Source organism: Urocitellus parryii (assembly GCF_045843805.1).
Source record: "Urocitellus parryii isolate mUroPar1 chromosome 12 unlocalized genomic scaffold, mUroPar1.hap1 SUPER_12_unloc_1, whole genome shotgun sequence".
Lineage (NCBI taxonomy): Eukaryota > Metazoa > Chordata > Mammalia > Rodentia > Sciuridae > Urocitellus > Urocitellus parryii.
The window spans coordinates 149,337-175,377 of NW_027551758.1; the positions used below are offsets into that span (position 1 = coordinate 149,337).

General features: G+C 45.3%; 1 protein-coding gene across 1 annotated transcript in view; it reads left to right on the forward strand.

Moving 5' to 3' along the window:
• LOC113175660 (fibulin-7) overlaps positions 1-25,769 on the forward strand; it is a 48,971-nt gene extending 23,202 nt beyond the window's left edge. The window contains 8 exon segments of the mRNA XM_077794277.1: positions 776-914; positions 2,336-2,581; positions 22,690-22,898; positions 23,373-23,488; positions 23,655-23,885; positions 24,969-25,083; positions 25,278-25,375; positions 25,542-25,769. Coding sequence (XP_077650403.1) covers positions 776-914; positions 2,336-2,581; positions 22,690-22,898; positions 23,373-23,488; positions 23,655-23,885; positions 24,969-25,083; positions 25,278-25,375; positions 25,542-25,769 — 1,382 coding nt within the window.
• Positions 25,770-26,041: the final 272 nt, after the last annotated feature.

Consider the following 26,041-nt stretch of genomic DNA (forward strand, 5'->3'; position numbering starts at 1 on the left):
GATGGGGAGGGACTGCTGTAGACAGCCCAGGCTCCTCTGGGTGCCAGACCCTGAGCTCTGGTGCTGTAGCAGGCCTCTGGCGAGAATTGAATCTACTGACGTAGAACCACCACACACTGGCAGGACCCACAGCCCTGCTCTCCCCCATGTATCCCCGTGGACACAGTACACTGAGGGCAGTGCTGCCCTCTAGGGCAGTGGCAGGGGCCTCCTCCATGGGCAGGAAGAGGTGGCTCCCTGCTAACTTCTCTTGGGGGTCCCCTGCAGGCTCAGGGGGGTCCACCTCTGGGACTGGAGTAGCAGGAGGCATCCAAGGAGCTGCCCCCCAGCCCATCCCACAGCTCATGGAGGCCCACAGAGGACTGCTTGAAGTGGGGAGAGATGGTCTTCAGCGGGGGGGACTCCCTGGGTGCTTGGAAGGAGAGCAGAGCAGGGGGTGTCTGCATCTGGTGGAGGAAGAGCCCAGGAGGAAGGTTTTTCTGGAGATTTGAACCTCAGCATGCAAACACCAACACAGAGGCCTTTGGGCTGAGAGGGAGGGAAAGAGGTCAGATCCTGGGGAGCGTGCTCCCCAGCATGGTTCTGCAGCACTTCCGCAGGTCCCTGGTCTAGATGGCTGGGGGTGGTTCCTGCCTGAAGATAAGTGCCATTTGAAAGTCCACCTTGTGTGGAGTGCTGCACTCAGAGCCTGTTGGGGCCGCTCCTGTGGTTTGGTGATGGAGGGAAAGTCAGGAGTGGGTGGATGTTTACCCTGGGTTCCTGTCTTGTATTTCAGATATTGATGAGTGTGCAGGTCCACAGCCCGTGTGCCCGCAGGGGACCACATGCATCAACACCGGGGGAGGCTTCCAGTGAGTCAGCCCTGAGTGCCCCGAAGGCAGCCACAATGTGAGCTACGTGAAGACTTCTCCCTTGTGAGTACAGCCAGGGCCACCCACAGCTCTTTGCACCCAGGCTCCCACCTGTACTTGTGGCAGGGCTGGACGCCTCCAGGCCTTGGAGGAGGGAACAGCTGTGTCACAGGAAGGATGAGGGCCAGGGAGCTGGGCGACCAGCTTCTCTGAGCTCCCATTTCCCTTTAGAGGTTTGCATTTAACACTTTGCCATAAGAACCCATCTTGTCACGGGAGAGTAATGCACCAAGGGCTCCCCTGCCACAGATGATGGTGGCACTACAGCCACCTGTGGGCATGGCCAGGGAGGGCGACCAGACAGAAGCAGCTGCCTCTGATGTTACCTTGAATCCCACAGCAGCCAGAGGCAGGTATACATGACCCGATTTGGAAGATGGTCATTTTCTCAATTCCACGTAGCTGGTAACTAATGGACCGAGTCATGCACTGCACTTTGTGTTACATCATCTGCTTTTCCAACAGTGCTAGAAGGTTCAATGCCCAGTATGCTCCACACTTAAACAGTAGAATTGCCTTTTATGGGAGATGGACATTTAAGGGTAATAACTATCCCTAGCACAAAGCCCCCACACTTCTCAAAAAGATCCTGAGAGCCCTCACACTATCTTTAAGATGCAGAGAAGTGACTTCATAAGCTTAGTTATTTAAGTTGCTCTTTGGATCAAAGCGGAAATTAGAAGCATCAGGAAAATGTGTGGCACCTAAGAGTGACAGTTATAAAAGAGAATGAGGACTCCAGAACCTTCCCAAAGGAAGGGACCTGTCTGTTGTGGCCTCCAGGGACATGAGATTAACAGGTGAGTGTGATATTTGATCTGCAAAATCATGATGGTCAGAATCGCCAGACACTAAGTTTTATTTGTCTTTTGTGTTTGATAAGATAGAGAAATATGGAAAACTTTTCTATGGGACCCTGATTCCAAGTGGGTAAGGAAGACAGGGTTTCCTGCTTTAAGAATAAAAGTCATTGTATTTGGAAAGCTCGTGTGTGCTGTCCCACACTGCAGCTGACTGTGGGGGTCCTTCCATGACAGGGGGAGGTCTTCCCACCTGCAGAAAGGGGACCTGGTTTGAATTCCAGTGTTGCTATCATTATGAATCTTCCCAGGCTTCGTTTTTCTTTAAAAACTAAAATAATAGCACTTCAATATAGACGTGTACACACACACACACACACACACACACACACACACTCCCCACATGAGTCAGCAGGGCTCCCAGGACTGGAATAGATGCAGAGTCCCTTCCCTGGACATGCCTGACGCCAGCCACATTCACTTGCCTGCAGCTCCGGAGCCCCTGGGTGAGGGACTCAGGGCTGGGGAAGGCCCCCTGGTGATTTTTGCAAGCTGGCAGGTCGGGGGAGGGGGCCCTCTAGAGCTTCCCCAAGTCTGACTTCGTCCATCTTGCCTCTGCTCCAGCCAGTGTGAGCGAAACCCCTGCCCCATGGACAGCAGGCCCTGCCGCAGCATGCCCAAGACCATCTCCTTCCATTACCTCTCTCTGCCCTCCAACCTGAAGACGCCCATCATGCTCTTCCGCATGGCCACGGCCTCGGCCCCCGGCCGACCTGGGCCCAACAGCCTGCGGTTTGGGATTGTGGGTGGGAACAGCCGTGGCCACTTTGTGATGCAGCGCTCAGACCGACAGACGGGGGAGCTGATCCTGTGACCCGGCCCTCCTCAGGGCAGGAGAGGGGTGAAGGGGAGGGCTGCTGTTTGCTGACAGCTATCTTCTGGCTGCTGCTCCAGGCAGGTGGGTGACTAGAAGGAACATCATCATACAGAACCCACCCTACAGGGAAGGGGGAAAACCAGGGAAGAAAATCCATACAGTAAGTGGCCTGGTGATTTCCCAAAGTACTTTAACCTAAGGGACAAAACAATATCTGGCTACTGTGTTTAATTTTAAAGATAATCTTAACTTGTATGTCTGTATTAGCTTCCTTTTTCTTTAAAAGTAATGACAGTTTTACTAATACATCTTCAAATTCACCCTTCTAAACTATATAATCCAATGGATTTTTAGTCTGTACACGCAGTTGTACAGTCAACACCATTGATAATTCCCAAACATTTTCATGGAATATTTTAAGAGAAATTCTGTACTCTTAACAGTTACTCACATTTTCCATCCCACCCCCAGACTCTGGAGACCACCTTTTAGCTTTCTATAGATTTTCCTACTCTGGATGTTTCCTATAAGTGGAGTCATAGAATAAGTTACCTTTTGTATTTGGCTTTTAGTTAGCACAATATTTTCAAGGTGCTTCTGTGTTGTAGCATGTAGTATTCTGTTCCTTTTTATGGCCAAATAACATTCCATAATATGGAGATAACATTTTTTTTGTCTTTGCATCAGTTCAAAGGCTTTTGGATTTTGTTTCTGTTTTTGCTGTAATGCATAATGCTGCTATCAACATTCATACACTAGATTTTGCACGGACAACTGTTTTCATTTCTCTTGACTATACATACATAGGAAAGGAATTGTTGGAGCAAACAAAAAAAAAATCTATGTTTAACTTTATGAGGAACTGTCATACTGTTTTCCACAGTGGCTGAATTATTTACATCTCCACCAGCAGTGTGTGAGGGTTCAATTTCTCCACAATCTTACTAGCACTTGTTTTTATCTTCTTGAATACAGCTATCAGCGTTGATATGAAGTGGCATGTCATTATGATTTTGATTTACATCTTCCTAATAGCCAATGATGTTGAGCGTGATTCAAGTGTTTTTATTAGCCATTCATATATCTCTGAAACACTATTCATACCATTTTTCATTTTTTAAATTGGGTTGTCTTTTTATTGCTGTGTTTTAATAGATACAAGTATGAATTAGTCTACTCAGGCTTCCATAACAAAATAACACACTGTGGGTAGCTGAAATAACTGAATTTTGTTTTCTCACAGTTCTGGAGGCAGGAAGTACAAGGTCAAGGTACTGGCAGGTTAGTGTCTGGTGAGGGCTTTCTCCTTGGCTTGCAGATGGTACCTTCTTGCTGTCTCCTTACTTGACCTTTCCTTCACGCTGGGTGACTCTTCCTCTTATAAGGACACCAGTCCTATTGGATTAGGGCGCCTCCTTTATGACTCCATTTAATCTTAGTTATCTTTTTAAAAACCTCATCTCCAATTATTGTTCCATCGAGGGTTAAGGTTTTGACTTATGAATTTGAGGGGAGCACAATTCTGTCTGAATGGGGTGTTTTCTGTATATATCCAATTACCCCAGATCCAGTTGTTGAGAAGACTATCATTTTCCCAGTTAAATTGTGTTGGCCTGCTTGTTAAAATCAATTGAGCATAAGAGCTTGCTTCTGGGCTCTAATTCTGTTCTGTTGGTCTATGTGTCTACTCTGTGCCAGTACAGCACAAACGTGGTCGTTTGGATCTGAATTGCCTCCCAAAGCTCACATGTCAACGGCTTGGTCCCCAATGCAGCATGTTCAGAGGTGGGCCTTAGGGAAGTGATTGGATCCTGAGGTTCTAACTTAATCAGTGGATTAACCCATTGATGGAGCCACAATTTAGTGGACTATTGGGAGGTAGGGGAAATTTAGGAGGTGTGGCCTGGTTGGAGGGAGTGGTCCCTGGCAGCATGCCTTTAGGACCTATATGTTGTATGGACACCTTCCTTTCTCTCTTGCTTTTTCTGCTTCCCAGCCACCATGAGGAGAGAAGCTTTGCTCCACCACATGTTCCACTCCAGAAGATTCTGACTCACCAAGGCCCAGAAACAATGGAGTCAAATAACCAGGGACTGAAACCTATGAAACAGGGAGTCAAAATAAACCTTCCTGCCTCTAAAATTGTTCATCTCATGTATTTTGTCATAGTAATGGAAAGCTGAGCACCGCTGTAGCTCTTTGAAGTAAGATTTGAAATCAGGATATGAGTCCTCCAATTTTGTTCCTTCAAATTATTATTATTATTTTTTGCTACCCATGAGTTTCTTGCATTTCCATAGGAATCCAAGATTGTCTTACCAATTTTTGTTAAAAATAAAATAAAAGTAAAAAAGCAGCTGGTATTTTTTTCAGAAATTACACTGAAGTTGTAGATCACTTTGGATAGTATTGCCGTCTTCATGGCATTGTCTTCTAATCCATAAAACATGGGATGTCTTTCACTGATGGAACTTCTTTCCGCCATGTTTTGTGGTTTTTAACTTAAAAGTCTTACATTTCTTTTGTTGAACTTATCTCTAAATATTTTATTGATTTGGATGCTACCCAAAATGGAATGACATAAGCAGTTTTAAATGGAGTGATACTGCTAGGCATACATGGGAAAAAGAATTAAAGTTTTAAAAGAAAACAAATAATTCCCTTAGGGTGGCAATCATTAAATCTTCCTCACAAACTTTTCCTGTGGGCTTTCCATCGCTTTGTCCTCCTTTCCCTTTCCTTTCTGTGCACAGCTTTTCCTGGACAGACTTACTTAAGACGTGTAGGAACAAGCTCTATCAGCCTCTCCGAGGGGAAAAAAAGAAAAGGGAAGCTGAGTCAAGAAGCAAGGAGACCAACTGTTCTGTTTGTTGAAGGCTGGCTGGAGAGGCCTTTTCCCCTGGAGTTCGTGTATTTGAACCACCTAATATGTCATAACCCAAGCGTCTTCCTTGAAAAAGGGGGAAAAAATGCTTAAATAGAAAAACCAACCTACAGAAAGGGTGTCCTGGGATTTGCCTTCATGCTAGATTATCCTGGTGCTTATTATGTCCAAGACTGACCTCAGGCATTAGCAGAAAAGGCTGCCAGCTATGCAGCCCGCTTTCATGGATTTATGGGAACCTCCCAGCTCAGTAATTACCTGAGAGAACTTGCTAACTACAGACCCCAACTTCTGGACTTAAAGGTTGATTCCTTTAGCTTGAGGAATAGCACTAAGAAGCACTTGCCTCTGGGATGGTTTGTGCAGGAAGGCTTGGAAGTCCTTTGTACCTGAGTGTATTTTCCTCTCTGATCAGGTCTCTAGAGCATTATTTCACGGAGAAAAGGGCAGGAGGGTATCCGGCCAGGTGAGGGCACAAAGTGAGCCAGATAGAGCAAACTCCCCCATTGCACCCGAAGGCCCTGCTCATCAGATTGTAACTCCTGTGTCAGGAACAGGCTTGGGGAACAGAGCACAGGTATTAGACCCAACTTCCTCCTCCTCATATTCTCCTATGGATGAGTCACACTTCTAGCCTGAACTGACTTTCCACAATCCTGCCCTTCCTGGCCTCTGCATATGTTACATACAAAGAAACTACACACCAAACAAGAGAAAGAAGGGAAAAAAAGTTAGGAAAAAACTGTAACCTGGGCAACCTGTCTCCTGGTACATGAAGTCTAGCTGCTTGAAGAGTCAGGACTGTGTTCTATTGGAGTGTTCTCTTGGAATCCAGGTGTGTGGTGTTATCAACAGAGCCACTTCTTAATCATATGTTAAACTATTCAGGATCACAAGCCCCTAACTAATGTGCAATTTGGCATTAGTATCTAGACTTAACCCAGGCTGTCCCAAAGTGTCCTTCTTCTATTACCAAAATTCCAATACCCCAAATCGATCTCCAACCTGTAATAGAATTTTGGGGAAAGACCAAACACTTGTAAGTAAGGGAAATGCAAAAACTCCCTTAAAAATTACTGTAGGCTTGAATATTCAAGACCTCTTCTAGCATTGCACAGATGAGCTGTACATGAGGCTAAGATGGCTGAGGCTGAATGCGATCTAGAATATTCCTGACACTCTCTTGGGATAAGCATATTTGAAGTTTTCATTATCACCAGGTTGGGCTACGTCTTCTTTGACAGACACATAAATAACATTTCTGTATGGCTGGTGGGAAAGCTATTTCTGGTGTGCACTTTCTTTAAATGGACTATCCCAGTTGATCCTGATGCCATCAAAGAAGAACTTGGCTTTAAAATTAGATGCACAGAGGCTCATACTTGATCCAAGGAAATAACCTCTCATATGCCTCACAGCTTGTGATTCACAGCTCCAGACTCCCTCAATGGGCCCTGGGGGTGGAGCAGACCCCAGAGTGAAAGGCTGCCCTCTAAGGGATTGGGGAATTCCAAACAGCTCTGGACATGTGGGGACTGAGATGAACTATGAGGTCTAGTTTTCCTCTTCAGATGTCCCCATTTTGACTGAAGCCATTAGGACAGACTGCTGGCTGTCTATCAGGGGCTGGGCCTTCTCCCTCTCTGCACTCAAGGTTAAAGCACATTTCCCAGCCTCCCTTGGAGCCTGGAGTGGCCATAAGATCAAATGCTCAGTGGAAGGAAGAAAACATGATTGTGCCCTTAGCAGTCCTGGGCTGTGAAGCCTCCTGGGAGCTCTTTTCTATGTCCTTGAGCTCCTTCCTGACACCTAGGGTGGCCCCAAGTAGAGACTTTTGGGATGCCAGAGATGGGACACGGCAGACTGCCATGAGACTGGACCCCTGAGTGGGTGTGTGGAGCAGAGAGCTGCTGACCTGGAACCCCCACATGGGACTGTTACACATAGGTGTCTGTCCAGAGCTGTCACTTGTTAAGGTCTCCTTGTTACAGTGTTTGACTTGAGCACCTGTCCCTGTGTTTTTGTCCCATTAACTTTTTTATCCTCCTTGGTATTTCTTAACCTGCTCCCCTCTAACCCTCCATTGCCCCTGTTATTCAAGCCATTCACCATCTCAACAGCCCCCTAACTGGATGGCAGAGCCTGACCCCCTGGCATGGTGAGTAGGGCCACCCCCAGTACACCCTGCCCACCCCTACAGCCTCAGCTCCCCATGCTCCCCCATCCTGGCTTCGTGTCACACTGAGAGACAGAGACCCACAGGCAATTCCCAGGCCCTCTCCGACTTTGTCACCTTCACAGAGCGATTCCTCTCTCCCCAACCCTTTTCCTTCTCTACACCTGCTAAACTCCTACTCAGCTTCACGGGAAGATGCACCTGATATCCTCAACTGGACCATGTGGCTGTCTCTGTCCTGGGAGCCCTGCCCCTTCTGGTTTCCTCTCCAATGAAACAAGTTTCTTCTGTCAGCTTAAGTGCACAAACATGCAAGGGACAAAATGATAGATACACATTAGGAGCTTCAAATGCAGAGTTACGAAGCCACTCAAGTTCCCCTAGTCAGAGTGACCTTTACTTCCCCCCTCTCGTCTCAGTTCCTGTGGCCAGGCCAAAAGGTCAGTGGGTCCTCACAGAAGGTCTAAAACCCTGTCTCTGGCAGAGGTGGTGCCTCCCACACTGAGCAGCATCAACCCTCAGGCGCAGCTCCCCACGGCAGGCCTGTGCTGAGTAGCTAGGTTGTGTGGCATAGGGACTCTGTCAGCTAAGGGACTTGCCAAGGTGAACAGAGAGTGAAACTGAGGCCTGACCTCCAGCTGTCCTCATCCCCACACATGAGGCCCTTTCATGCCACAAAAGGGAAGAGGCCATGCTGCCGCGTGACGTGGGGATTGGGATAGAACAGCCTCATTCTGTCTTATTGAATGGGGACATTCCTGGCCACTGGAGCTCTTCCAGCATGGGTTCATCTGGGAGAGGAGCTGTACGCAGTCCAAGCTGCCCAAAGACAGAACTGAAGAGAAACAAGGAAACAGACGTGTCCTATGGCAATGACCTACACCTTGCAGCACCCCCTTCCCATGAGGAGGGTTTGTGTCTGAGTTCACACACCCTTTTTCCTGTTTAACCATAACAAGATATTTTTCTGATTTTTGCCTCAGGTTCAGTGATTATATGGATGGAGAGTGGGTCATGACAAATAACCAGAAAGAAGTTCAACAAGCAAAACTCACTGAGCATAAACCCTACCTTTATAGAAATACAGCAAAATTTAAGCACTATGTTTTAAAACTATTAGTGTTAACAAATAATTTAGAAATATTATCCACAACTTCAAGTCCTCATGTTCTATAGCACAGTAGGGTGACTGTAGTTTACAACTATTTATTACATGTTTTAAAAAGAGACACCCCAAACAAAGGAAGGATAAATGTTTAAGGAGATGAAAAGGATAATTATTCTGATTTAATCGATACATATTATATACATGTATCAAATTATCACACTGTACCCGAGAAGTATGTACGTTTATTAGGTGCTGATTAAAATTTATAAAAATAAAATTCAAAAAAATTTTTAAAGAAATATTATTCAGAATTTTAAAATGACTTCTAGTTTTCCCCAATGAGTCAACTTCCATCTATGCAGTGGGTGGCCAGGGCAATGCTTACCCTTGGACTGGAGATCAGGAAACAGGGGCTCCAGCTCAGCCCTATTGCTAATTTGGACTTGAAGGAGTTCACCACCTCACTCAGGTTATTTATGTGTATCTGGGGCCTTTTGCAATTCTGTAGCTTGTATTTCTCCCCCAAGGGAGGCTGGGGGCCTTCTCGTAGAAGATGCTGGACACTAGCCCAGTCCAGGCTGAATACACATAAGAGGATGCCTGACCCACAGTGATGTCGTCCAATGTCATAAAACATCAAAGACCAAAGAGGGAGATCAGTTAAATTCTTTGGGGGAAAAATAATGCTAGATCCCAGTCTTCTGTACACTTTCTGATTTATTCTGAATGTAATCCTTGGCCTCTTTTCCCCACCTCCTGACCTTGAAATATTTCCATGGTTACTGGAGCTCTCCCTTCTTCCAGAATGTCTCTTGAAATTCTTAAAAGTTGAATTTCATGGTCAGTCTAAGGTTAAGTGTGGGATTATCTTACTGCCCTTCTTTCCCTACCTCCTCATTCCATTTCAGAGGAAAACTACACTTCCCTGCTTCCCCCACCATCCACAGCCCAGAGGACAAAAAGATACTTGCAGAATCATCAACATTTAATGATTCTGCTGAAATTGGCCTCCTTGGAGGTCACTAATGGAGAATGTGTGTCTGCTTTGAGATTCATGGCCTGTCCCCAAGGTGGCTCAGGTTCTTACCTGGCCCCTTTATCAGATCTGGTCATCAGATCCCATCATTGGATTGATTTCAACTGGGGCTCTTTGGCAGAGGAAACAATCAGAACCGGTTAGCTGAGGTTTCAGGGTGCTGAGCTCTGGAATCCGGGAGAGAGGCTGGTTTCAAAATTGATAGCAACACTGGATGTTACAAGCAAAAGAAATGTCATTGGCTCCAAAATAAAGAAGAGAAAAAAAATGGCAAAAAGCAACACAAGCTAATATTTATTTCTAATGCCAAATTATAAATTTATTATTATTATTAGTGGTACCAGAGATTGAACCCAGTACTCAACCACTGAGCCATATCCCCAGCCCCTTTTATTTTTTATTTTGAGACAGGGTCTCACTAAGTTGCTTAGGGCCTCATTAAGTTGCTGAGGCTGGCCTTGAACTCGTGATTCTCCTGCCTCAGCCTCAGCCTCCTGAACAGCTAGGATTATAGGCATACACCACTGTGCCCAGCAAAATCTTTTTAACTTTTTTAAAAAAATGTGAAAAGTGTTTTGTGAGGACCATCAGCTACTTGAGTGTGCCCCATGTGCTCTGGTAGAGAGGGCTCTGGACCAGGAAGAGGGGAGAACTCCAGATCCTACAGAGGTGCCCAGGCTACATTCAGCCTCTCGTGGAGGCCTCAGCAGGCTGGATTAAGGTGTGGCTGGTGATACCCAGAACAGGTGTGGCCCTTCCCTTGCTCAAATATGTAGTGCCTTTTGCCAGGGTGCACCCCGGGCATACCCATCTCCAATCTGGGTCCAGCTTTGAGCTCTATGACATACCCATGGGACCCCTTAATTCTCTCACTTTGATTAATCCAGATTGAATTCGTTTTGTTACTTGTAAATAAAACTCTTAGGAAAGAATCCAGCCTTCGTTATCACCCCCCTTCCTGTTTCTATAACTGGTCAATCAGTTAGTTGGCTGAAATAAGAAGTAAAATATTGAAAGCATTCAAATCAACCTCCATAGTTGTAGATTGGTTTGGGGTATCTGGATAGGTACTTCTTTTGGAATTATCCAAATAAATAATTTGTTGCTTATTATATGTTTGCTTTTATTATGTTTATCATCTAGGGTTTTCCTCTTTCTGCTAGGTATGAGTTCTAGGCAAAGTGGGGATCTTTACTTTTTCACTGCTTTACCAAAGGCTTTATAAGGTAGGTGCTTTATATATGTGACTTAGAAGAATGATAAGCAGTCTTGCCAGAAACACTCAAGCCTAATATTATTAATCTTATTACAGCAGTGATCCATTAACTATAGTTTCACTTTCCATAGTTTTAGTTACCGAAGGTCCAAAAATATTCAATGGAAAACTCCAGAAGTAAATAACATTATTATTATTATTATTATTATTATTATTATTATTATGCTGGGGATTGAACCCAGGGCCTTATGCATGCAAGGCAAGCACTCTACCAATGGAGCTATATCCCCAGCCCAACAACTCATAAATTTTTTAAAAATATATTTTGTAGTTGTTGATAGACTGTTATTTTATTCATTTATTTATATGCAGTGCTGAGAATCGAACCTAGTGCCTCACACAAGCTAGGCAAGTGCTCTACCACTGAGCCACAACTCCAGCCCAACAACTCATAAATTTAAAGTAAATTTATTATAGTATGTTGTTATAATGATTTCATTTTCTTACTAATAATGGTAGTTAGTCTCTTTACTGTGGCTAATTCACAAACTTTATCATAGGTATGAATACAAATTAAACTTTATCATAGGTATGAATACATGTATACAAACTGATAGTATGTATAGAACAGGTTGTTCTACCTGTAGTTTCAAGCATCATGGGGGTGTGTGGATTGTAATGTGTCCCCCAAGATAAGGGGGGGACTACTGTATTAGAAATAACCCTGTTAGGTTATTATCAAACTTTTTGTATCCTTTCAAAGAAATTGAGGAACAAAAGATTTTAAAAGGGGTAAATTTGATCTGTTCCCTTTATTTATATATTTGATACTGTGGATTGAAGTCAGAGCCTTTACCACTGAATTACATCCCCAGTCCTTTTTATTTTTTATTTTGAGACAGGTTTTTGCTAAGTTGCCGAGGCTGACTTTGAACGTGTGATCCTCTTGCCTCAGCCTCCCCATTGCTGACATTACAAGTATGTATCACCACACCTGGTTGGTCCCTTTATTTTATAGATGAAGAAAAACAGTCTCAAAGAAGGGAAATGACTTGTCCAGCATCTCCCAGCCCTGAAGTGACAGTTGAGGACTATAGCTTACCTCTCCCACTCAGATATCTTCCTGTAATACCACACAATCTCTTATTCCTATTACTTATAGGAGAGTCATTGGGCAGGTTTTTTTTTTTTTTTCCTTCTGCTACGAGGTGACAATACACACCAGGACAAGCTTGTAATTACTAGATGGTAGAGGATTTGGCTTTCCTGTCACCAAAGCACCAACAAAGCAGGAACATCCACCTGCAGGCTGTGGCAATAATATACTTTCTACTCTGGCCAATAGAAGGGTGTTATTTCACTGGCCTGAAATTGTTCTGTACCTACGAACAGCAGGGATCCCAGGCAATGCCCAAAATGATCACACCTTTTTCTTAGCCCTGACTTTCCAGATTCTTCCATGAAGCAACCCATCTCTCAATCACTTTGTCCCAGGCCAGGACCAATTTGGATCCCCTGCAGACAGGTAATAGAAGAAATTCCCATATATGGGCAATATTGTCCACTTTTGTATTCCTGAAAACCCCATGGTTCAGGATGGGGGATATAAGATGATTCTAGCAAATCCTGATAGTTGAGCCCCTGAGCTTCCCCTAGATTACTAAGGTATCCAGGAATTGATGGAAATATCCAAATGATTGAATGATGTACTCCATTAGCAAGTAAGAGTGCATCTATTCAAAATGTCCCTGCTGAGAAAGTTCAATGTGCTGTTAAATTGTGATCATTGTAGAGTATTTTCATTTTATTTGCCATCTACAATTTGTTAGATCAAAGAATAGTAATGTGTATATAATGATCATGTCATAAAATGAAGTTAGAAATAAGATGTAGCAATAATGTGACAAATCTGATAATGTGGCATGAAACTAGTTCTATACATAAATTTCCCCCTCTTAATACATTTAGAAAAGAAACTAGACAAAGCTAGGTACTCGACATGTGGAGACCTCTGGGAATGGAAACCTGATCCTAGGCATTGGAATAGGAACTATAACTCTAGAAATTAATTTATTCTTCATTTGGAGAGGTTTTGCCTGAAAAAAAAATCCTGATTTGTCACCATAAGAGAGTAAATTTTCCAAGGCCAGGGTTGTGGCTCAGTGGCAGAGAGCTTGCCTCACACATGTGAGGCACTGGGTTCCATCCTCCGTACCACATAAAAATAAATAAACAAAATAAAAATATTATATTCATATATGACTAAAAAATGATTTTAAAAAGAGGGTGATTTTTCCTTCAAAGGAGTCAGTTCCAGCTGGATGTGGTAGTGCACTCCTGTAATCCAGCAGTTTGGGAGGCCGAGGCAGGTGGATCATGAGTTCAGAGCCAGCCTCAGCAATTTAGTGGGACTCTGAGCAACAAAGAGAGACCCTGTCTCTAAATAAAATATAAAAAAGGGCTGGGGATGTGGCACAGTGGTTAAGCACCCCTAGGTTCAACCCCTGGTACCAAAAAACCAAAAAAACAACAACAAAAAACAGCTCCACAGTCCTTGTCTGAGACAGCTGGTCAAGACAGCTCTAACTGTGGGCCCTGGTGGCTGGTGAATTATTTGGCACCCCTTCAAACTGACATTCTTTAAATATTTTTTCAGCATTTTCTTAGTTGGGGTAGAAAGAACAGATTGTCTGCTAATAAAAACTGTATACCTCTTTCTGTACATTAAAAATAAAGGAGTTATTATATGCCTCTGAAATAAAAATTCACTGGAAATTAAGGAGCTGATTATTCAAAATGTTGCAAGAGAAAGAACATTCGTGGATGAGGAACTCCTCAAGGTAAAGGAAGAGGACCATTGTTTATTGAAGCAGGTAGACCAAGAGCCAACCATAAGGCCCGCAGCACTGGGAGAAAATTGGGCAATAAGTCTCATCTAAGTCACTCAGGAAGGGGGGATATAATCAGTTAGCCTTTTTTCCAGGACACAAAAGTTGGGGGGATTTCAGAAGACAGCAGGATGGTGAACTTCTTCATTATTGCCCTTTTCCATGAGCATGTGGCTCCATTAGATATTGTCAGGACCTATTTGACAACATTCACAATTTTTTCAAAAAAAATTTTTTTTTGTGTGTGTGTGTGTGTGTTTTATCAGAGGGGCTCTACACTGAACTTCATCTCCAGTCTTTTTTTCTTTTTTGTAACAGGGTTTTGCTAAGTTGTCAAGACTGACCTTGAACTTGCTATCCTCTTGCCTCAGTCTCCCAAGTAGCTGGGATTAGAGGAGTGTGCCATCATGACTGGCCATTTGAATGTTTTAAGGGAGGTTTTGAGTGTGTGTTTGTGTGTGTGTGTATGTGTGTGTGTGTATACATGAACCAGGTCCTTGTGAATGCTAAGCATGTGCTCTACCACTAAGCTACATCCCCCCAGACATTTAACTTTTTCTTTCATGTCACCATTTTTCTGCCATTTGTTGCTGGACAGTGTACATGGCATACACTTCCAAGGATATGCTCAAAACATATCTACATGTTCTTTCTTCTGGTTTGCATATGACAAATACCTCCCTATTTTTCTGAAGTTCTCGTTTTTCAGTTTTCTTCTGTTAGTTTCTGAATTTGGCAATTTCCTGTCAAAAATACTCAAGAGTTTACAGTTTACATAATAAAATAAATCACTCATCTCTATTATTAGCGCTAACCCAGGCAATTCTTTGTCTAACATTATCTTTGGGGGACTGTCAGCTGGTTGGTCTCAGACTCAGGGGTGTGTCCGAGGTTGCTCAGAACACTTGCTTGAATGCATAGAGGAAGACTGTTCAGTGGTAACACTAGTATTGTTGAGGAATGGTACATTTGTTGATTTTTTTCCCTTTGAGGACATTTTGCCAGTTGTTTGAAGATTCTTGTGTGGATGCTGGTGTTAGGACAACCTACTTCCCATATATTCTAATGATTTTTTTTAAAAATTAGCATCATCAAGACATAATTCTTATATCATAGAAATCACCCTTTTAAAAATGTACAAGTCAATGTTTTTGGTACATTCATAAAGTTGTCAAATCACCATTTCCTTCTAATTCTGGAATCTGTGATGGTGGGGGAGGTGGTGCTGGGGATTGAACCCAGAAGTTCTCTAAAACCGAGGTATACTTCTATCCCTTTTTATTTTTTGAAACAGGCTTCCCCTAAGTTGCCCAGGCTGACCTTGAACTTGTGATCCTTCTGAATCCTGCAGCTTCCTGAGTTGCTGGGATCTTAAGCATGAGCCAGCACACTTGGCTCTATTTCCAGAACACTTTGATCTTCCCACCAAAGAAGCCCTGAACCCATTAGCAGCCACTCCCCACTCACCCCTTCCTCAGCCTCTGGCAACCGTTAATTTATTTCTGTTTCTATAGATTTGCTGATCCTGAAAATTTCATATAAATGGAAACATAACCAATGTGGCTTCCTTTCATTTGTATCTGGTTTCTTTCACTTGGCATGTTTCTAAGATTTATCCATGTTGCAGCACAATCAACACTTCGTTCCTTTTTATTGCCAAGTAATGTTTCATTGTTTTGCTTTTTTCACATTTTATTCCCTCATCAGTTGATGGACATTTGGGCTGTTTCCACTTTTTAGTTATTCTGAATAATTATGTTGGGAATGTTTCTATACAAGTTTTTGTGTAGACATGCTTTCATTTCTCTTGGTACCTAGGAGTAGAATTGCTGAGTCTTAAGGTAATTCTATGTTTTGCTTTTTGAAAAACTGATAACTCTTTCCAAAGGAGCTACCTCAATTTGCATTTTACATAGTGATGTATGAGAGTTCCAATTTCTTCATATCTTGTTCACTTTGCTACTGTCCATATTTTTTAATATAGAAATCCTCGTGGGTACAAAGTGTATCTCATAGTAGGTTTGATTTGCATTTTCCTAGTGACTAATGCCTTGAGAATATTTTCCTGTTCTTATTGTCACATGTATATCTTTGGAGGATGAAGATTTGGGGTCATATTTCTGAGTTGTAAAAGTACTCTTTATATTCTGGATACTAGTCCCTTATTAGCAAATATTTCCTCCCATGCCTGGTTTGTCTTTTCACTTTTTTGACAGTGTCCTTTGAATCATAAACATTTCAAATGCTGACAAAGTCCAGTTTTTCTATTTCATTCTATGACTGCTTGTGCTTCCAATGTTTTAGGGCCACATAGAGCTTATGGCCCAGTTAGCCAGTGGCCTGACCCTTTCCTTGGTCTGGTCCATGTGAGGCCCTTGAAAGCTTTGAAAATACTATTACACATGTGTTAAAAGAACAACTTTAGACAAAGTAAATTTATCAGAATTTATTTGAGCCAAGAATGATTCGTGAGCCAGGAAGCACTCAGAACAAGAGAGGCTAGAATGCTCTGCCTGGCAGTGTGAGCAGTGAGCTTCCATAGGCTGAGTGCAGAGCAGACTGAGTAGGACATCACCTGATTGGCTAATGCCTGGGCATTTGCCACTTGAGGGGAATAATGTGATCAGTTAGCTGCCTCCATTGGCTGAATCTTGGGTGTTTGTGATTGGCTAAAATCGTTATTTGTTGCAAAAAAAAAAAGAAGAAGAAAGAAAGAAACAAGTAAGGGGGGCTGGGGATGTGGCTCCGGTGGTGGCGCGCTCGCCTGGCATGCGTGCGGCTCAGGTTCGATCCTCAGCACCACATACCAACAAAGATGTTGTGGCCGCCAAAAACTAGAAAATAAATATTAAAATTCTCTCTCTCTCTCTCTCTCTCTCTCTCCTATCTATCTCTCATTAAAAAAAAAAAAAAAAGAAAAGAAACAAGTAAGGTATCCAGGTCAAGTTAGGTTGGGGTCCATTAAGTAGGAACTCAAGTATGGACACAATCTCAGGCTAATGGCTTCCTACTTATTGCATTCAAGAACAGTTTATTGCTGTAACTACACTTTTTTTCCTTCAAGACAGCAATAATGGCAATGTCTCTGAGCATTGTCTCAGAAATACCAATGATATACTATGGAGCAAAGTGCTGACACCTTTTCCTATTTGAACTTTCAGAAGAGTTTGAGCATTCTTCAAGCCTTTGATAAAGCATTTCCTTCTCCTGCATTCCTTGGAATTTTCTTTCCATGAAAGAACAAAGGCCTTAGGTCAAATTTGAGTCTTCCACATTGCTCTCGAAGATTCACAAATAGATATTATAATAAGTTCTCTGAAAAGTTCTGTAATAAATAAACATGTTTAAACTAAAGCTGCACAAAATATTTCACCTTGAAACTATTCCAATAAGGACTTGATAGTTTTTCAACTAGTTCTTGCTTGATTGACGAGAAAGGATGGCTGTCTTAGGAAAATCTCAACCACCTGACACAATCACAATTTATTTGATATTCTCATCAGAGTCTGTGAGAGATGAATGGGCCTCCCCTCTCTTATAGCCACACCCTCTGGGATATGTGGATTCTGAATTATCGGGGAAAGGAGAGAAAAAATGGGTGGTCTCAGATGGAGAACTTAAGGACTAGACCTAGACATCACTCTCCATTACCCTCTGCTCATCCCATGCTCCTTTGGCCTGGACAGATGGTCCCCAGTTTTTGATGATCTAACTTGTGAAATTTTTACTGCCTCCAGTAAAAACCATAGTTAATTTTTGGATTTGGGTCTTTTCCTGGACTGGTGATGTGTGGTATGATCCTCTCTTGTTTTGCTGGGCAGCAGCAGCAGCAAGCCACAGCTTACAGTCAGCCCCTTAGTCATGAGGTGAAGCAACTAACACTCTACAGTGTGCTGCGTTGCTAAGCTAGGAAGCTCAGTAGGCCAGTGGACTGAATGTATTTTGGACTTAGGATATTTCATACTTAGCCATGGAGGTACATGGATATAACTCCATCATAAGTTGAGGAGGAACAATTGTTATCTCTCTAGATGTAATGTGGTCTACCTGTGTGACTGGGGGAAAAGGGTTTTGACACCTAGTGTTGTATGGGCCACATACTTTTGGAAGCACTACTCGATTGGCTTATGTGCCTACAGAGTAAGTGCATATATTGACTGATGTTATGGGAAGAAGCTTGGTGTCTTATGTGGCCTCCACTCCTGGATGCCTCCTGATGGTGATGCTCCCTCTGAAACCAGAGAGAACATTGCTTATTCTGACCTTGCACATATCTGTCAATAATGTATATTCCTACAATCAACAGAGAAACATTTGGGAAATTATATGTCAAACACTTTCACATTTATATTTCATCAGAGGCAAAATTGGAAAGAACAATTGAGTGCAGTACTTTAATTACACCACCAAAAACCAGGTGGGTGTGATTGCTAATGTAAGGATATGTCTCTGTGGACATGAAGACCAGACAGAATTCTGAAAAATGGAAATAGTTGATGCATTTACATGGCCAGCCTTTATCTATTATTATTTAGTGTCTGGAGATGCAGTAAAAAAAGAAAACAAATGACTAGTGCTAGTGGTAAATACTTGACATTTTCCCAGAAAGAAAAATAGATCTTTCTGTGGTTGGTACATCGGTAGATACCATATGCTGTGTTCTAGACATCCATAAATAGCCCTGAAAGACACGTTAATATTTTACACAAGAAAATCAATAACCCCCTACTGTATGCATATGATTGCTATTATGCCTCATTAAAGTGTATTTAAAGCCTTTTCCATATCAAGTGGGATTGGAAAAGTAATGAGAGTCCCTGAGCATGTGGTGTTGAAAAGGAAGAAGTGACACAAAGGCTTAGAAAAGGTCCTCTGAGTAGAAGTTGAGGGGCTTCGGAGTGTCCCCAGATGGGGCACAGGCCAGGAGCAGCTGGTCCCCGCTGGCCAGCCTACCTGACACTCTCAAGGCTCTCCAGCATTCCTCTGCCTTCCAGTCTGGGCTACTGCTGAGACCAGCCTGTGCCCTTTCCTGCTGAAGGTGGCTGCCAAAGAGGATGCCCCAAGGTGATCTGTGCTCCAAGGTGCTCCAGGGACCAGTTCTCAGCATCTAGACAGAGGCAAATCTTGTTTTGGGTGAAGCCTAGAACAAAGGCAGAGTGCTGCTTCTGTTCAAGTCCCTGACCCTCCCAGCCAGGCCTGCTTCCTCCACTGTTCCCAGGGGCTACCACTATGCCCCTCCCTCTTGGGACTACAGAGAGGCCTCCAAATACCAGTGAGCCCTGATGCTCCCGTAGTTTTCAGGATAGTAGCCATCCCTCTTGCTGTTTGCTGGTATTTCGTTTTCCATTTTAGCACCCCCACCCGCTTTCTGTACCCCAGAGCTACACCCTAGCCTGCCTCACTGTGATTGCTCCCTTTTACATGTGCTCCCACCACTGTGTTGTTGTCCACCACAAGGACTTAACTACAGTCTAGCTCTTAAGTGTCCCCAAAAGTCATGTGTTAAGGGTTTGTTCCATGTCCTATGGTGCTACTGGGAGGTAGCACCAGACCAAACCAAACCAAACCAATATGAATTCACTCATGTTAAATGCCACATTATACATCTGGAAAAAGATCTCAAACAGACCAGATTTTCAAAAAAAAAAAAAAAAAAAAAAAACTTAAAGGAAAAAGATCTCAAACAGACTAGATTTAAAAAAAAAAAAAAAAAAAAAAAACAGGAAATTCCAGTTTACCCAAGTCAATCTAACAAGAAAGACTCTATGCTTTAACCATTAACAACAACAATGGTAACCTGAAATAATCTGACACTAACTGATCACCTTTTTTTCCCTCTACTATTTGGTTTTGAAAACCCACAGTTTATAAAACCTACTGTTCTACCATTGCCTGGTAGGAGTGCTTATTCTATCCTATAAAATGAAGCCTGCCCAATTCATGAATTGCAAATAACAGCTTCATTATTAGTCTATTTCTCATTGCCATAACAGAATAAATATCTGAGGCTGGATACATTATAAGGAAAACAGGTTTATTTGGTTCACATTGCTGGAGGGTCAAATTCATGGCTGCTGGCATTGGTTTGGCTCTGGTGAAGGCTTATACAGTCAGCTTATGTTAGTCATATAACAAATACCTGAAATAGTCAACTTGTAAGGAGACAAGCTTTATTTTGGTTCATTTAGAAGTTTCAGTCCAAGATCAGAAAGTGCTCTCCTCACAGTCAGGAAGCCAAAAAGAGAGGCTGAGGAAGAGACTTGGGTCCCACAATCCCCTCTGAGGGCACATGCCCAGTGACTTGAAGGTCAAGCACTAGTCCCTACTTCTTAAAGGTTCTACCACCTCCTAGTAGTACCATGGGACATGGAACAAACCATTAACACATGACCTTTGGGGACACTTAAGAGCAAGACTGTAGTTAAGTCCTTGTGGTGGACAGCAACACAGTGGTGGGTGCACTGTAAAAGGGAGCAATCACAGTGAGGAAGGCTGGGGTGTAGCTCTGGGGCACAGCACCTGCCTAATGCAGGCAAGGCCCTGGGTTCCATCCCCAGTCCCTCAAAACAAACCAACCCCACACACTGAGGCGTTGAGGCAGAGGAAGCAGGTGGTACTGGGCACAGGAAATGACATCATTGCCTTGACAATGGATCAAACAGAACATGGAACCCTGGTATCCAGGAACCCACTTCACTGACCAAGCCATCCGAGCTCACTTGGTTGGAGCCACTGGAGGGAGAAGGATGTTCTCCTGTGGTTGCAGACAATGCCGAGCCTCAGGCTCCCAGGAATCTCAGGGGGGCCAACTAGCCCTTTTGTGGATACACTGGGTGAGGCTTCATCTTAGACGCCAGAGGTTCTGGCGATTGTCGCAGAGGAGCTCAAGAGTAACAGTGAGTAGCACAGGGCAGGTGAGCCCAGCAGGCCCTCTAGTCTGATCCCTGATGAATGGCCCAGGACTCCTATTCTGACTCTGTGTGTGTGTGTGTGTGTGTGTGTGTGCGTGTGTGTACTGATGGGAACTGTCCCATTGTGCTTTGACTCTAGTGTATTGGCACAAGTCATTTTTCTGTTTGTCACCATTTCCATTTTGAACCCACCATTCTTGGTCCCAACCCAGGGTGAAAATGATCAGAACACAGAGGAGCCCTTCAGGGTTCAGAGCCTTGAACCTTACAGGCAGGACCAGCTTAGGAATGAGCTCCTGCCTGTCATTTGTGGGAGGAACCTACAGTTCAGCAGCAACATGGGGTTAATCTCCTGGGATTTCATCCCCACCCAGCAGGTGCTGGATCTCTTGTTCCCAAGGTAAGCACCAGACCACCAAGCCCAAGTGTGTAGCCCCCTCATGCCTCTGTCTTGGGGCTGCCATGTGCCTCTCAGGGACCCAAAGGTTTGTGATACCTAATGAGATAGAGGACCACACTCATAGTGGAATGTCAGCCCCGAATGGTACGAGTCCTGGAGGTGCCTGCCACAGCCTTGCAAGGGCAGTGAACTTCCCCTCTCAGGCAGAGAAACCATCCTGACTCCAGCTGATCCACAGAGGTCCGTGGAGCAGTCCCCACACACTGGGCACCACAGCTCAATGGTGTGCACTGAGCTCATTCCCAGGTGGACTCAGTGAGGCCAGGTGGTCTTTCTGGTGTGATGTTGGCTTTGTGAAGAACGTAGAACTGTACCAGAGGCGTCTCAAAACTCGGGCCTTGGGAAAAGCACTTTTGGGTTAATAAAGACATGTTAGTTTCCATAGTGGGACAGAGCGTCCTAGCTGGGACATAGCTGGACAGGGGCTTTGGACATGGCAGCTCCCACACCCAGAGATATGTGGGAATCAGCAGTTTGGGCTCATTCACTGGTGAACATGGAGAAAGCACCCACTGTGTGAAGACACGTTTCCAGTCACGTTTCATAATTCAGTGAAAAATGGGGTGCAAATGATTGCCATTGTGTCCCTTTTCATGGGGTCAGCCTAAACCGCAGGTGCCATGAGTACAAATCCTACATGGGACTGCATCCCTGACTCCATGAGGCATAACTGCACGCTGTCCTGTTCAGTGACTATGGTGGACCCTTGGACCAACTTCAACATGAAATGGGCTTGGGGTCAAGAGGGTGGGCTCCTGTTTCCAGAATAGGGACCTGCAAGGTGATTTGACTTGGGAAGGCTGAGGAAAGACTGCTCTCCCCAATTCTGTGTTCTGCCTGCAGTGTAAGGTGTGGGGCTTCAACAGTAGGAGGGGTAAGGCGGGGAGTTGTAGGTGGAGTCAGGGTCCTCTGGGGAAGGCCCTGGGATAATGGATCCCCCCACACCACACCTCCCTGTCCTCCCCCAGGGCCACAGAGATGTGGTCTGCACTCATGGGAGAAGAGAGGTCCACCGCTACTCAGGGGGACTCAGTGAGCTCACAGAGAATGAGGTAGCATTGCAGCCCACGCCAGGGGCGGAGGTGTCTCTTGAGCCCAGAGAAGAGTGGGCAGGAGGACAGACACTCCCAGAAGGTGCATTCCAGGTTGGAGAGCATGTAGCCAAGAGGAAGAAGAGTGTCAGGCCTGCCCAGAGGAGGGGAGAGCTGGTCAAACCATGGATCTAGCGCTCCTTCGTTGAAGGTTCTTTGCCTGTAGCGACCTGTCCTGACCCTGCCTGTACAGCCACTGTGTCTTGCCTGAGGTGGACTGGTGTGTTCAGAACCAGGGACGGTTCAGGAGGGTAGGGTCAGAGGTTTGCTCTGGAGGCCGTGGCGAAGGCAAGGCCAGGGTTTTGCTGACTCCACACCTGCCTCCCCACAGTGCCTCATCTTCCTTCCTGGGGACCTGGGTGAACTTCTACTCCGAGGCTTCCCATCAGCCTCCAGGCTCTCTGAGTCTGCAGCAGCTGCTGCCGTACATGTGGCTCCTCCTGAGTGGCTTTAACCTGGAGCACCAAGCACACCACCTGCTGGCCCAGGTTGAAGATGGCAGATCAAGCCAGGCAGAGCCTGAGAGCCAGGCGGACCGGGGTGAGTACCTAAGTACCTCAACACACCTCCAAACCATACCCCTCCAATTAGTGTAGCCCTGTATGAGTAGATGAGTCCACTGTCAAGGTGGAGGCACCCACCATCAAGTGCTTTTCCACAAACCCACCTGTGATCATTGCTGCAGTGGGGAGAAAACCTTCAACACATGAGTCTTTGGGGACCAATCCAGATACAAAGTCTAGCTGTTTCTCTTTGATGGGTCCAACGTGAACTAAGAGGTACTGGGGTACAAGGGGCTATTTCCTTGAAAGGTGTTCCTGTAGTGGACCTCCTGTGCATAGAGGGTCCTCAGGGATTAATCAGTGGGGAGTCTTTGGTGGAACAGAAGCTGGATTCGGGGGCTCTCAGGTCTGTGTGTGAGACCTGAGCTGGCAGAGGCTCTCAGTTGTGGGGGATGTTGGGTAGTGTATTCCTTGAGTGTCACCTACCACGCCTCTGCCCCTGCCTTTCCAGAGCTGAGGGTCCCTGCTGATGCGACAGTATATCACGGCCTGATTGGAGGAGTGCATTATGACTTTCTTCTTAGGGAAACAGATGCCAGCAAGTCGTTGAAGGTCAAACCAAAGGAGGTAAACAGCCACCTTCTTCACTCTTTACTCCTGGTGCCACTCCACATCCTCCAAGGGGACAAGAACCTCAGGTTCTGGATGGATGTTGTAGAATGCCCACAGAGCCAACTGCCAGGCTGGGTGGGGTGCAGTTGCTGGGCTTTGCTGATGTTGTCATCCCCCACAGTTCTTGGAACCTTCTGTGGCAGTGGCATCCAGGACCCCAGCAGCTGTGAGCAGCAGCTCTGCAGTGGCTGCAGGATCATTGCCCCAGGCCACCCAAAGCAATGAGTGCTGCATGAGAAAAGTCACCAGTAGCAGCTCCTCACTGCTTCACTCCAGCGAGCAGGTGGAAGACAGCCGCGTTGTTCACGTCCTCCTAGAGGGACAGAGCCTGAGGGAGACAAAGCGCATCCCGGTAAGCCCGACAGCAGGGCTGCCTCCTGGGTGTCCACACAGTGGAAGGCAGGAGACACAGCCAACCCCAGGGCTATGGTGGGAAATAAAGAAGAGAGAGGTCCGTCTTAAGGGCTTGACCTGAGGAGGGAGAGCATCAGCATGCCCAGCTTCCGTGGTGAGTGGGCCTGTGTATTGTGGGTTTTGCAGGCCAGAAGTGCAGACGGAAGTGCTGTGGACAGATGAAGGCAGAGATATGTCCAGGGTGCAGGCTGCAGTGCCTAGAACTTGGTATTCTCAATGAGTGAAGTTGGAGCAGAGGAGGTGGCAGTGACTTGTCACATGTGTAGGAGGGGATGTGTTCCTGGTGGCAGGGAAGAGAACCTCCTTAGCATGACTAGGTGTAGGAATTTGGGGTCGGGATCACCTGGGGGGTCATGCCAAAGCTTCGGAATGTTAGGCTTTGCATGTATGTAAATACGGAGCTAAAGGGGTTCTTGGCAGAATTTCTATGGATGTGCAGTAGACACGCTAATGCTGCAGGTGTCCAGCTGCAGAGGAGACATGTTCAGTGACTGCCAGTGCTGAGTCAAGTACATCATTACAACCAGACCCGCACCGAGCTTCCAGAGGCCAGGGCCTCTCAAAGCTATCATGAAGCACTCAAGTGCACACTCTTGTATCTGAGTCTGTTTTGTGTCGTGGCAGTCAGGACCCAAATTTTCAGTGCATCTGCCTCTTCCACCCACAAAGGCAGCCTGCATCCCAGATCACACTTGGTGCGCAGATCCCTGGCCCATTGCTCTCATCTCAGTGAGATGAGAGTGTGTCTGTGCATAGGCAGTTTGGTCCTTTGACATGAGTGGAATGTGGCTCCCCAGGGGGAGGGGAGATGGCAGGTACAGGCAGATATTTGTACCAGGATTGTTCTAGTAGCACATTGCAAGAACCCAGGTGGTATATGGAGGACACACTCAGGTAGCAGGATAACAAGATTGTGCCCTTGTATATGTAGCTGAGATTTCTCCTGAATGTTTGACCACAGTCTTCTGGGTAGCTCTTCTAAAAGCCATTCTCTGATGACATTTGTCCCACCCTGATCCAGGTGACCTTTCAGGAGACGGTGACAAGCCTCATCCGCAGGGCCTTGGACCAAAATTTGTTGCAGCATGAGGATGTGGACAACTTTGAGCTGCTGTATATGATGTCTGAGGATGAGAGTAAGTAGGACAATCAGACAGTGGGGAGACATGATCCACAGTGGGCTCAGGATAACTGACAGCCAAGAGAAAGTGGGCCTTGGCCCCAAAATACCAAAGTGTGATGGGCCTGGCGGAGACTCTCAGGGGTTGTGGGTGTTTTGTGGTATAATCCTTGAGTGCCACCTAACAATTCTCTCCACTTCGCTCTGCAGAAATCAAGGTCTCTGACCACGCACTCGTGTGTCTGTCCATGAATCTGGGAATACAATATTTCATCGTGAGGAAACGCCCCCAGGTCAAGGGAAAGGAGGTAAACACCTACCTTATTCAAGCTGTGCATGTGCTGCCATTCCACTCCGACCTGAGGAAATAAGAAGCCTCAGCACCTGGACATATTTGCTGGAAGCCCATAGAGCCAACTGACAGTCTGGGGTGGCTTTCTGTTTCTGGGTTTGCTGATGTTCCATCCCCCACAGTTCTCAGAATCAACCTGCAAGTCCTCCAGGCCGCTTTCCCACAAGCAGGTGGGAGACACCTGCTTAATTCGTGTCCACTTAGAAACACAAAGTCCAGAGATGGCCAAGAGTGTTCTGGTAAGCCTGGGAGCAGGGGTGTCCCGTGGTACTTACACCTGGATGGGGAGCAGACACTGGTCCAATACCATGGACTACTCATGCCCTCTTGAATTTGGAGCTTCTGGATGATCAGGAGGATAGATGGGAATCAAGAAGGGAGAGGTCAGTGTGAAGGGCTGGAGCTGAGATGAGCGAGTGCAGCAGCTTGTCCACTGCCATGTCTGAGGGAGTCTGTGTGTCAGGTGGCAGCATGCAGTCCAGAAGGGCAGGGACAGGTATGGGTGACAGATGAGAATAGGACAGGAACTAGGTTGCAGGTTCCCTTGTATGGGATGCTGACGTCTATGGAGGAGGACAGCAGTGTGAGGTTCTCCATGTTCCTTGAACAAGGAGCTGAGAGA